We start from the raw sequence: 13074 nt of genomic DNA, 5'->3' as shown, positions 1-13074 counted from the left end.
GATGGAACAGTCTTCCTTCAGAGTATGTGTGTGTGTGTGGGGGGTCTGGCTGAGGTACCCACTTTTCTGAACCACTGATGTGTTCGGACAGGTCACCTCCAAAGTTCCGCATGACCCCAAGGTTTAGGGACCTCCGAGTGCTCCTTGGGGCAGCTCCGCTCGGCATTGCTGGCTGGCTGAGCACACGGGTCCCCACCTGGGGACGTGCCACAGGCCTGGCACGTGAGCGGCTCTGCCCTCGGAGGGGTGTGCCCCGTCTTGCGAGGTGGGGTGAGCCTGAGGAGCCCCGAGTCAGGACGGGGGCCAGGACAGATGTCAGCCCAGCCGGGCGGCCCTCTCCATCTGCAGAGGTTTGCAGGCTGCTCTCTGTGGGCAACACCAGCCGCCCCCCAGGAGGAGGGACAGAGGTGAGCTGTCACTGGTCAGCACCCTGCCGCCCCTGCTGCCGTGTCTGTGCTGGGACGGCCGAGCAGGGCCCACGGAGGGGCTGGTCGCCTGCTCTGGCTGTCAGAGGCCTCAGCAGCCAGGAACGGGGACCAGTGTGGGGACCCCTCTGCCGTCCCTGCTCCTGCTCCAGCTGGGCAGGCCCCACACCTGCTGTGTCTTCTGGCCGTTCCCCTCGTGAGGCTGCCGTGCTCCAGGTGGGCTGCTGGCGGGGGTGACGTCACCGCCTGTGGTAAGTCACTGGGCCACGTGGCGGCCCCGGCCGAGGAAGGGCGGGGTACCACGGAGCAGCAGCTCCTCATCTCTGCCCCTGCGGCAATGACCCGGAGCAGCCCTCTGCACCCAGGGTGGCATCCCGGGGGCTGGCTGTCTCCAGGGGCTCCCAGCGACAGGGTGGGGCCTTGGGACAGGGACATCGGGGCCAAGGCCTAACTGAGGAATGAGGCGCAGCTCAATAAAGGCTCGGGGGGACCCACAAATGCCAGCAGCAGCCCCAGGGCTGGGCAGAGAGCATGGCGGATACTGCTGGCTCCGGCCTCTGCCTCGCTCCCGGCTTCTGGTTGCCTTTGAGCACCCCGGGCTGCCAGCACCCCGAGCACCCCAGAGCAGGGGCCGTGTGGGCTGCTGTCTGCCTGGCAGGGCTCACACTTCCCCTTCTCGGTGCCCCCGCCCCCTACATGGCTCCCTGGCCTCAGCCCGCCCAGGCTGGCACCAGGCGAGGGCTGCCAGCCCCTCCTCCCTGCCCCGTCTGTCCCGTCCGGCTTTGGCTGAGGTGTGGAGGGAGGGAGGGCTACTCGCCGTCAGGCCCTCGCAGCGGCCACTTCAGACTCTTCCAGCAGGGACACGGCCGGCAGCTCCTGCCATGGACAGGTGGTACCTGGGTGAGTCCCTAAGCCCATCCTTCCCCCCTTCTCAGACTCTGACACGGGTGTGACCTCATGACTTTCCAGTGCACCCGGAGGTGCAGGAGAAGCAGAGCCGAGGAGGGGCAGGGTTTCCAAACGAGATGTCTCGGTGGCACCGGGTGGGCCACGCTGGGTGGCGTGGTGGGCTCCCTGTGGGCCACGCTCTGAACGCCTCTGAGCGGCTAGCGCTGGCCAGACAACATGTCCAACACCCTCCTTGTCTGTCTGTCTGTCCACCCCTCTGTCCATCGCAGGAACTCTGAAGCCAGGCTACTGGGTTCAAATCTTGGTTTCTCCACTTCCTGCCGCCTGACTTCTGGCACGTTCTTTAAATTCTCTGCTCCCGTTCCTCCGTCTATAACCCAGGGAGATGACAAAGCCTTCCTGGCCTCTCTGAACTGTGCTGATCAGACGACTCCGTTTTCGTGATGTGCTTGGAACATTGCCCAGCGCCCTGCACACGGAGCTCAGAGCCGCAGGGTCAACGGGCTTTTCCTGCTCCCCCTTTGTCTCTCATCACCCATCTGTCCACCTGTCTGTCTGTCCACCCATGCACCTATCTTTCCACCTGTTTTTACATCCCCTGTCACTCCGGAAAGGACACCCGTGGTTACAGACACACACACCCCGGAGGGCGGACGGAGCCCCACGCCCCTGCGGAGGCAGCGGAGGCCCTGGGGGCCTGGCTCCAGCCCTGGTTCTGTCCCGATCGGGGTGTTCAGACAAGTCCTTCGACCTCCCTGTGCTGTCTTTCTGCTGTCCCGGTGGGGAGGGATTCCAGCCATGCCTGGGCCACCCCCGGGGTCATTTTGGGGGGCAAAGGGTCAGCCTCAGCCTGTTTGTCTGCAGAAGGACAAACCTGGACTCGCTGGGACAGGGTTAGTGGCCGTGGGTCAACCCCAGCACCCTGAGCGCCGTCGTCCGTTTCCACGGTTATTCGCCGCTTGGCCCCGAGAGCAGCAGAGATTGGGGAGGGTGTCCCGGGTCCGGGGCCACGTGACAAGACAACACGCGTGGGCGGGCCCCGTGCCCTGTGAGACGGGGAGTAGCCCCACTTTACAGACAAGGACACTGAGGCGCAGAGAACATAAGTCACTTGCCAGAGGCCACACACTTAGCGGGAGGAGGAGGCAGGAAGTGAACGCAAACCTTGACCCCCACCTGCTCAAGGAGGATTAGCAGGTGGACTCGTCCCCTTTGGAACCACTAACCAGCTCCCAGGGGACACTGACCACTGGCCTTGGATACGACCGAGCACCAGCTTTGCTTGGAGGTCAATGCACCGGACTGGAACTCAGCCAGCAGTCTGAGCGCTTACGGAGTGCCCAGCGCCAGGGCCCGGGGTGCAGGAGGCCATGGGGGCGGAGGGGACTCGGAGGTAGGAAAAGCACCTGATTCCTACAGCCGCCCCAGGCTGGCTGTGTGACCTGGGGCAGAGCCACAGACAACTCAGCTGTGAAATGGGGACACCAAACCACACCAAGGAACAACAGTCATGACAATGCTTCGTGCATCACAAAAGCAGGGCCCGTGGTCAGACGTGGCCCCTTCCCGAGGCCTCAGCGCCACGCTGGGAGCTGGCGTGGGAACACAGAGCCAGGCTGAGCGGGCGGCCTGCGGGCAGGGCGGGGGCTGGCCGGACGGAGGGCGCAGTCCGGGTGACGAGCCTCCTCACTGGCGCGTGGCTGCTCCATGCGCCAAGAAGCTGAGCGAGGCCCGGAGGAGAGGCCTGGCATGGAGGCCCAGGGTGGGCCAGGAGCTGGGAGGGCACGGGCACCTGGGCACCCACCCAGGACAGCCGCGAGCACCAAGGAAACCCCAGCTGAAACAGGGGTCTCTGCGTGGCTTGGGGGGGCAGACGGCTGCCAGGGGTGGGCCTCCGGGGACCCTGCCGCTGCCCCCCGGTTCCAGTGGACACGGAATATAGTCTGAAATTCCCACCACCCGGGGCTGCAGGCCCAGCCGTGGCTTCTCCAGCTCGTGGAAAACACCACGGACAACCAGCCCCGGCCCCTTCCTGGAAATTTCCTCTGGAGAGAGTCGGGGCCCCGGCCAGCGCCTGCCTGCCGAGCACCCCCTCGTGCCGGGGCGGGACCCTCTGTCCGCAGCCGTTCTTGTGACCAGGCTAAATATTAGCTGGCACTGTTAATGTTTAATGCCCCCACCCCATCCCTGGCCGCGCCGAGGCCGGGCGATCTCCGGAGGCAGAGGCAGCAGGCGGAGGGCGGCGGAGCCCAGCCCTGGTGACCGGGAAATGGCAGGACTGGCGGTGGGCGATGGTGAGTGCGCATGCGGACGGGAGGTGGCCTCCGTCGGGACCACCTTCGGAGGGTGAGCTGGGTCACTCTCCCGTCCCCGGGGCCTCTGCCTTCTAGGGTTCAAAGCGCCCCTCCCTCGTCCTGGGCCTTCTCCTGTCTAAGAAAGTTTGCTTTTCAACGAGGATCCTGCCCCGCTGGTGTGGCTCCGTGGTTGAGTGTCGACCCCTGAACCAAGAGGTCACCCGTTCGATTCTCGGTCAGGGCACATGCCCAGGTTGTGGGCCCGATCCCCAGTGGGGGGCATGCAGGAGGCAGCCAGTCGATGTTCTCTCTCATCGATGTTTCTCTCTCTCCCTCTCCCTTCCTCTCTCTCTAAAATCAATAAAGGAAAAAAATTTTTTAATAAAATAAACATAAGAGGTCCTGCCTTAACGCCAATGAAACACAGCTCGAATGGCAGACCTCGGGCACCAGGGGGCGCCTGTCCCGTCCACTGTTTTCTGGAGGGTCTGGGCTCAGCGAGGAGGCGGGTGGGCCGAGGCTGCAGCCAGCCGCCCCGGCAGCCTCGGGCCCCCTTTGGGGTGAGAGCCCCAAGCAAGGCCCAGCCCCAGCATTCCTGTGGTGGAGGGTGACTCAAGCCTGGAAGCCAATGGGCCTCTGTTGACTGTGGTGGCTTTGAGCCCATCCAGAAGGGGTGAGGGGGGGGCAGGCTCGGCAGGTGGCTGAGATGGCTCAGGGAGGAGCCCGTGTCCTGGCACCGGGAGGAAGGCACGCGGCTGCTCACGGTCCCCGGCTACTCCCTGCGTGACCTTGAACAAGATCGGAACTCCAACAGCCTTAAAGGCCGTCTGTGTGGGGACAGACCTGGGCCCCCACACACGGCCTCCCCTTGGCCTCCGGTGTTCGGGCCCAGGCTGAGCCCTCCCCGCCTGCCCACTTCAGGCGCTGCTGGGACCTCGGGGCTCCCACCCGGGCACAGTCCAGCACAGCCCAGGGGTGCCAACATGCACACGCCTTCGACCTTGGGCACGGCTCCCTGGGCCAAGAGGGACTCGCAGGGCAGGAAGAGGGTCCGTCAGCTGCGCAGGCGAGCGCTGGCTGCCCTCCAGCTTCCAAGGGCACGGGCAGCGGGCTCCCGGGCTGGGGGGCGGGGCTGGCTCCGCTGGCGTGGGCACGTCAGGTCAGGGTGGGCACCGCCCAGGAGCGCTGGCCTGGACTCGGCTCCTTCTTCCGAGACGCAGCACAGCAAAGGGTTAAGTACGGACATTCTTAGCGACCCGAACCCCGGGTCTGTCCTCGAGGCGTGTGGCTGGGGCGTCACCTAACCTGTCCGCACCCCCGCCCCCCATGGTGCCGGATCGTGTCAGTGCCTCGCAGGCCCGTGATGCTGGCGAAAGGAGCTGGTGCTGTCAGCCGTGGCCGGGGGTGTGGCCACCACGACACAGGCAAGCTTCCCGCAGGGCGTAGCCCACAGGACAGAAGCATCTAGAACCCTGGTTCCAGACCAGTGCTGCCCCGGGACGGGGACGAGCCTCCAGAGCGGGCTCCGGCCTCCTTCCTCGCCTCCATCCCGTCCTCGCACGACGTCTGCAGTCCATCAGTGTAGGAGAGGCTGCGGGGTCCAACGGGGCCTCCCCTCGGCCGTTTCTACGCTGTCCGCCTGGAGCCGAGAGAAAGGGGCCTCCCAGGACGCCCCAGGCCACAGGCAGCGCGGCCCCTTTGGGTCTCAGCGTCTGGTCCCAGCTTGGCTGTGTCTGAAGTGGTCGAGGGCAGGTGCCCCACTGCACTGCATTCCAGCCCCCCAGCCTCCTGTTCCGGGGTCTCTCCCCCCCAGCCTCCCCTGCCGGGGGGTCTCTCCTCCCCCCAGCCTCCTGTTCCGGGGGGTCTCTGCCCCCCAGCCTCCCCTGCCGGGGGGTCTCTCCCCACCAGCCTCCTCTTCCGGGGGGTCTCTCCCCCCCAGCCTCCTCTTCGGGGGGGTCTCTCCCCCCAGCCTCCTGTTCCGGGGGTCTCTCCCCACCAACCTCCTGTTCCGGGGTCTCTCCCCACCAGCCTCCTGTTCCGGGGTCTCTCCCCACCAGCCTCCTGTTCCGGGGGTCTCTCCCCACCAGCCTCCTGTTCCGGGGTCTCTCCCCACCAGCCTCCTCCTCAGGGGGGTCTCCCCACCAGCCTCCTGTTCCGGGGGTCTCTCCCCACCAGCCTCCCCTTCCAGTGGGTCTCTCCTCCCCAGCATCCCCTTCAGGGGGTCTCTCCCCCCCAGCCTCCTGTTCCAGGGGGTCTCTCCCCACCAGCCTCCTCTTTCCCACTTGGGCCCTGGGGTGCTGGGACAAGGTCAGAGGCCCAGATTCTGGGCTGGAACCCCCCCTGTCTGTGACGGGCCCCTTATCCTGTCTCTTCAGGTGGCAGCCCCAAGGGGGATGTGGATCCGTTCTACTATGGTAAGCCTGTGGGCCCCCTACCTTTCCCGAGACTGCCCCTGTACCCCAGTTGGTTCCCAGCCTCTCCCAGCCCTGGGCTGTGTAACCCCATCTTCCCCAGTTACCTTGGGGTGCTGCCAATGTGGGCCCAGGGAGGGGGCCTGGGTGACCCATCACCTCCTTCCCTCTCCATCCCCCAGTGTGGGCCCAGGGAGGGGGCCTGGGTGACCCACCTCCTTCTCTCTCCACCCTCAGACTATGAGACTGTCCGCCATGGGGGTCTGATCTTTGCTGGCCTGGCCTTCGTGGTGGGGCTCATCATCATCCTCAGTAAGTGGGGCGGCCTCCTGTTGGGGGGTGCCAGGGGGCACATCATTCTCAAAGCCACTGAGCCCACTGCTTCGAGGGGGGGAGCCCTCTCCCCTCCAGATCCTGGCAGGAGGAGCGAGTCTCTCTAGGCCTCTCCCCTCCCCGATGTGGGAACTGAGAGGCGTCTGGGGTGTCTCCCTGCTTGGTCCCTGGACGGCAGAGGTGGTTCCATCTCCCCAGTGAGCCTCTCGTGGGCCCTGGAGGAGCGGCGCCCTCTGACCCCAGGAAGGTCCAGTGCAACCGGGGGATGGGGTCGGGGAAGGGGAGGAGCTAGCCTCTGCTGGGCACCCCAACCGTCAGATCTGGCACCTTCTCGGCTTGAGCTACGTCCACCCATTCAATCTCTCAGCCACAGGGTGGCCACGCTGGTCACCATTTTCCAGATGAGGCCTTAGACCCACCTGACAGGCGCAGCCCACGGTTTCACAGCCAATCGGAGGCAGAGTCGGTTCGGCTGAACCCAGGGGGGCCCACCCTGTGCCCACTGCCCACCTGCTGCTAGAATGCAGGTGTGCTGAGCGCCAGAGGCCCGAGGCCCCGCGGCTAGTGTACGCGGGACCCCGACTCCCGGGCCAAAGTGTGCTCATCTGTCCACTTGCTCCGGTTAAAGCTGGGTCCACAGACGGGCAGCCCAGGAGCCCTGGGGAGGAGCCACCTGGCCATGGCCGGTCTGGGGGACAGGCGGGCCCCCCCCCCGGTACACCCCCAGCCAGCAGGCACACAGCAGGGACAAGGACAGTTCGTACTTACTGGCTTGTCGGGTGCAGCTGGAAGGGAAACACACTGAGACACAGGAGTGCGGAGAAGACGGAAGGTAGCGAGTGCACGTCTGGGCGCCGGCTCCACGCCCCACGGTCAGGGCCTCTCCGTCGCAGGCCTGTCTGCAGCACGCGGTCCCGGTCCCCTGAAGCCCCGAGGGCGGCCCGTGTGCTGGCTGAGCGCACAGGGCCCCGGCGACGTGCTGCCCCGTGTCCAGGAGCTTCCTGAGTGGCCGGTGTGTGCCCAGCGGGGCTAGGAGGGCACGGTGCCCGGCGGGCTCACTGGTCTCAGGAGCTCTCAGCCCACGGACGACCACCGCAGTCGATGCTTACTGACCACTGCCGTGGGCTCGGCCCAGCCGGGTCCCCCTCCGGACCCCCCTCCGGGCCTCTGTGCGGGGCTGGCAGCAGGAGGGAGGAGGACACAGCCTGGTCCCTCTCCGGACCACCCTCCGGGCCCTCTGTGCGGGGCTGGCAGCAGGAGGGAGGAGACACAGCCGGGACCTTGGGGAAGGCGGGTCTCCTAGGAGGTGAGGGACCAAGGAAAACTGGCCCATTTTCTCTTCCAGGCAAAAAACTCCGCTGCTGGGGCCAAAAGAAGCACCGGTGAGGGCCTCCTGGGGACTGGTGGAGGGCGGGAGGGCGGGAGGGCAGCTGTTGGTCTCTGAACCTCTAGGAGGGTCCCCAACCTCACGGACCCTGGACTTGTCACCTTTCCTCCTGACCTCTGAGCAGCCTTTCTCCCTCTCCCCTCCCAGGCCAGGCGCTGAGGACGAGCTGTGAGCACAGGTGCGTGTGGGAGGGGCTGGGGACAGCTGTGAGCACAGGTGCATCTGGGAGGGGCTGGGGGGACAGCTGTGAGCACAGGTGCGTCTGGGAGGGGCTGGGGGACAGCTGTGAGCACAAGTGGGTGTGGGAGGGGCTGGGGGACAGCTGTGAGCACAGGTGCATCTGGGAGGGGCTGGGGGGACAGCTGTGAGCACAGGTGCGTGTGGGAGGGGCTGGGGGGACAGCTGTGAGCACAGGTGCGTGTGGGAGGGGCTGGGGGACAGCTGTGAGCACAGGTGCATGTGGGAGGGGCTGGGGGGACAGCTGTGAGCACAGGTGCATGTGGGAGGGGCTGGGGGACAGCTGTGAGCACAGGTGCGTGTGGGAGGGGCTGGGGGACAGCTGTGAGCACAGGTGCGTGTGGGAGGGGCTGGGGGACAGCTGTGAGCACAGGTGCGTGTGGGAGGGGCTGGGGGACAGCTGTGAGCACAGGTGCGTGTGGGAGGGGCTGGGGGACAGCTGTGAGCACAGGTGCGTCTGGGAGGAGCTGGGGGGGGACAGCTGTGAGGAAACAGGGGCTCGGAACCAGGTTAGGGTCTTCCTCCCCTCGACCAGGTGCCTGCCACCCATCATGTGTCTAAACGATGGCCGAGTGCCTGGCATGGCAGGTGTGGCCAAGGGAGGCCGCACAGACGATCCCGAGAAGGATGAGACAAGTAAGAGATGCCAGGGACCCCCGCCCCCGCCCCGTCACCCCAAACCCTGCTTTGTCATTTCAGAGTCAGCTCCGCCACCACTGCCCTGGGGACAGCTGACAAGCCCTCCCTGAGATGCAGACCTCTGTCCCCAGCACGGCCAGGCCCTCGGGCTGAAGGCAGCGCCAGGCTCCATGTGACCCGTGGATGGGCATCGCCCCCCCACCCCATGCACCTCTTTCTAACAATAAAGCTGAGCACAGAGATGGTGCCTTCCTGCCGCCTCCCTCCCTCCCTCCCCTCCCATAGCTGCCACCCTCCCCCTGCCCGGTGCCGCCCCACGCAGCCTGGTCTGCTGAGGTCCCCCTGACCCCCGGCACCCACGCATCTGAGAGCAGGGGCCTCCCCTCCCTCCCGAGTCGCCAAGAGCCCGGACAGAGGACGCTGCGCCTTTCGAGCGCCAGGCAGCGAGACGGTGCCCCGGGTGCAAAGCCACTGGGTCTGCAGGGCGCTGCCTGGGTGCCGCCAGGCTCTGGGCTGCCTCGGGCTGCCCCGCTGGGACGAGCTGTGGACAGGCCTATGCTGCCCGCAGGGTGGCAGCTGGTGGCCCCATTCTGTGCCGTCTCCCCGAATGCACTGATACGCCAGGATGGGGGCCTGGGGGCCTCACGCCCTCTCCCTCCCTGCTCCTGGCCCTGGTGCTAAGCCCAGGCCGCCCCGCCCACTCTTAGTGCCAGGGGGCCTCATGGAGATGACGCTCATGCATGTGTTTGCTCCATCCCAGGACCGGGCTCCAGGGAGTGGGCAGTGAGGCGCGCCCGTTACTATCTGGCAGCCCAGGACACCCCAGCAGAGGAGGTGCGGGCTGGGCCCTGCAGGACAGCCGGCTCCCCGGGCAGTGTCGGGGAGCAGAGGCCTTGGGGAGCGGGACGGGATGGTGGGACCACTCAGTGTCCGGCTTCCTCACTGGTGACTGCCGGCCTCCCAGGGAGGGACGGGAGAGGTGGAGGGGACCCCGAGACAGCACGAGTTGGTGGAGTTTGGGGGAGCTTTGGGGGAGCAGAGGCAGGGTGAGCCATTCCACGCGAGGACTGAGTCTTGGTCTAACCCCCCCCCTGGGTCCCGAGACCACCAGCCCTCACTGAGTCCCAGGGGCCTGAGCGCAGACCGTCCTTCGGAGAGCCAAAGGGACGCCCTCACTTTTCAGAATGTGCCCTGCCTGAGGGCTCACCAGGGACACACAAAATGTGACGGCCCACCCCTCAAGAGGGCCCAGTGTTTTTGCACACGATGGGGCACGCTTGGGCTGTCCATGACGGTGGGCGACACGGACGGGAATGGACAGGTCCGCCCAGGGCTTTGGGAGCTCCCGGAACTCGGCGGCCGCAATGCACACAGGAGGGGCCCCCAGGCCCGTGGCCCCTGGGGAGAAGGAGGGGCGGTGGAGAGGAGACTGTTTCATACACAGGCCCCCAGTCGGCCAGCTCAGAGGGGACTCCAGCTGCTCTGGAGGGGAAGGGTCCTGGGGGTCCCCTTCCCTGTCTGCCCCTCTGCCCGGAGAACCTGGGGTGCTGTTCAAACCAGACACCCAGCCTGCACTCCAGACCTGCCGAATATCAACCCTGGGGGTGGGGGCTCACTCAAGCTGATGCTTCACAAGCTCCGGGGGACTCGGGAGAGCAGCCAGTGCTGAGAACACGAATGCGGGTGGCATCTGAGGTCTGTGACCTGCCCTGGGCTGGGCCCTTCTGATCACCCCTCTTCCTGTTCCACAAAGGTCTCATGGACTGGGAGCTACCAACCCCCCATCTCACTTTGGGATTCTCCACAATTCGCACACAAACCGAATCACAAAGAGTACCCAAACCTGACTGGATAATTGCTCTTCACCACAGCAACAAAAATGGCCTGAGTCCCCTTTTCTCCACACCCTCGCCAGCACTTGTTGTTTGATGATTTGTTGAGGGCGGCCATTCTGACAGGTGTGAGGTGACACCTCATTGTTGTTTTAATTTGCATCTCTCTGATGATTAGTGATGTTGAGCATTTCTTCATATGTCTCTTGGCCATTTGTATGTCCTGTTTGGAGAGGTATCTATTCAGGTCCTCTGCTCATTTTTTAATTGGTTCTTTGTCTTCCTTTTGTGGAGTTGTATGAGCACTCTCTCTATATATTGGAAATTAACCCCTTATCTGATGTTTCATTGGCAATTATGCTCTCCCATACAGTGGGTTCTCTTTCCATTTTGATGAGTGTTTCTTTTGCTGTGCAGAAACTTTTGAGTATGATGTAGTCCCATGTGCTCATTTTTCCTTTGTTTCTCTTGCCTTAGGTGATGTATCAGTGAAAATTCTGCTGTGTATGATGTCTGAAATTTTGTTGCCTACATTTTCTTCTAGGATTTTTATGGATGCACAAGTCACATTTAAGTCTTTTATCTGTTTTGAGTTTATTCTTGTGTATGGTGTAAGTTGATGGTCTAGCTTCATTTTTTTACATGTAGCTGTCCAATTTTCCCAACACCATTTATTGAAGAAGCTGTCTTTACTCTATTGTATGCTCTTGCCACTTTTGTCAAATACTAAATAAGAATAATGACTTGGGTCAATTTCCGGGTTCTCTGTTCTGTTCCACTGGTCTATATGCCTGTTCTTATGCCAGTACCAGGCTGTTTTGATTACTATGGCTTTGTAGTATAATCCGATATCTGGTATTGTGATCCCTCCCACTTTGTTCTTTTTCAAGATGGCTGTGGCTATTTGGGGTCTTTTTTGGTTCCATATAAACTTTTGGAGTATTTGTTCTACTTCTGTGAAATATGTCATTAGTATTTTAATGGGGATTGCATTGAATCTATAGATTGCTTTGGGTAATATGGACATTTTAATGATGTTAATTCTTCCAATCTAAGAACAAGGTATATGCTTCTACTTTTTTATATCTTCCTCTATTTCTTTGTTCAGTGACCTGTAGTTTTCTGTGAATAGGTTCTTTACTCCTTCGGTTAAGTTTATTCCTAGGTATCTTATTTATTTATTTTTTTTGCCACGATGATAAATAGGATTAGTTTTTTAGTTTCCCTTTCAGTAAGTTTGTTCTTGGTGTATAAGAATGCCATCAATTTCTTGACATTGATATTGTATCCTGATACTTTGCCAAATTTATTTATTAAATTTAGTAGATTTTTTATGGAGTCTTTAGGGTTTTCTATGTACAGTATTATGGCATCTGCAAATAATGACAGTTTCACTTCCTCCTTTCCAATTTTGATCCCTTTTATGTTTTCTTCATGTCTAATAGCTGTGGCTAAGACTTCCAGTACTATGTACACTGCTGGTGGGAATTCAGACTATTGCAGCCACTACGGGAAACAATATGGTGTTTCCTCAAAAAATTAAAAATTGATCTGCCATTTGACCCAGTGATCGCACTTCTAGGAATATACCCTAAGAAGCCCGAAACACCAATCAGAAAGAATATATGCACCCTTATGTTTGCAGCAGCACTATTTACAATAGCTAAGGTCTGGAAACAGCCCAAGTGTCCATCAGTAGATGAATGGATAGAAAAGCTGTGGTACATATACACAATGGAGTACTATGCAGCTGTGAGAAAGAAAGATCTTTTATCTTTTGAGACAACATGGAGGGAACTGGAGAGCATTATCCTAAGTGAAACAAGCCAATCAGAGAAAGACAAATATCACATGACCTCACTTATTTGTGGAATATAATGAACAAAACAAGCTGATGAACAAAACAGACCCAGAGACACAGAAGTAGGGTACAGACTGACAAACCTCAGAAGAGGGCATTGGGGGGCAGGGAAGAGATAAACCACAGAACTTATGTGCATGTCTGCCTAACCATGGACATAGACAACAACGCTGGGGTCAGGGGCAGGACTGGGAGGAAGGTGTCAATGGGGGAAAAAGAAGAAACTTCTGTAACAAAATAAACATAGTTTAAAAAAGGCCTGTCTGAAGACATGCAGTCCCCATTATTACCACCAGAGGGAGCATGTGCCTTACCAGGAATCTTCAAACTTGGGTTTCAACCCAGTCTTGCCAAGGGCTGGGGGGCCCTTTGCTGTGAGGAGGGGCCTCTTGAGTGGCCTGCTGGAGGCCCACCTCCTGGGAAAGCCCTGAGCTCCTCTCATCCCCCCTGCACACCCTTCGGATGCACCGCGCCCCACTCGGGTAATTCTTGGCGCAGGGGTCTTGAGCCCTCACTTGCTTGGGGAAGCGGAGACCCCTGTGATCTGCACACCTCCTAGGGCTCAGGGACCCAGAAGCCTCCACCCCGGTAGTCTGAGCTAATCCACGTCGTGGGCAGGACCATGGGCAGGGACGTGGGCAGGGGCGTCTGTGAGCTGCCAAAGGAGAGCAGTTGGCTGCCTGAATGATGCGGCTCCACACCAGCTGCAGATTCTGACTCACTCATGGGGCCTCGGTGGTTCTTAA

At 61.3% G+C, this 13074-nt stretch overlaps 1 protein-coding gene across 1 annotated transcript in view; it reads left to right on the top strand.

Moving 5' to 3' along the window:
- LOC118627774 overlaps positions 1-7931 on the top strand; it is a 49866-nt gene extending 41935 nt beyond the window's left edge. Inside the window, exons 10-14 of the mRNA XM_036258218.1 lie at positions 1284-1325; positions 6004-6042; positions 6277-6351; positions 7718-7754; positions 7907-7931. Coding sequence (XP_036114111.1) covers positions 1284-1325; positions 6004-6042; positions 6277-6351; positions 7718-7754; positions 7907-7931 — 218 coding nt within the window. The remainder of the gene's footprint in view (positions 1-1283; positions 1326-6003; positions 6043-6276; positions 6352-7717; positions 7755-7906) is intronic.
- The last annotated feature ends 5143 nt before the right edge of the window (positions 7932-13074 follow it).

The sequence above is a fragment of the Molossus molossus genome, unplaced genomic scaffold (assembly GCF_014108415.1).
Source record: "Molossus molossus isolate mMolMol1 unplaced genomic scaffold, mMolMol1.p scaffold_m16_p_13, whole genome shotgun sequence".
In the NCBI taxonomy this organism is placed as follows: domain Eukaryota; kingdom Metazoa; phylum Chordata; class Mammalia; order Chiroptera; family Molossidae; genus Molossus; species Molossus molossus.
The sequence above is the reverse complement of the archived record's forward strand: the minus strand, read 5'-3'. Positions and strand labels throughout refer to the sequence as shown.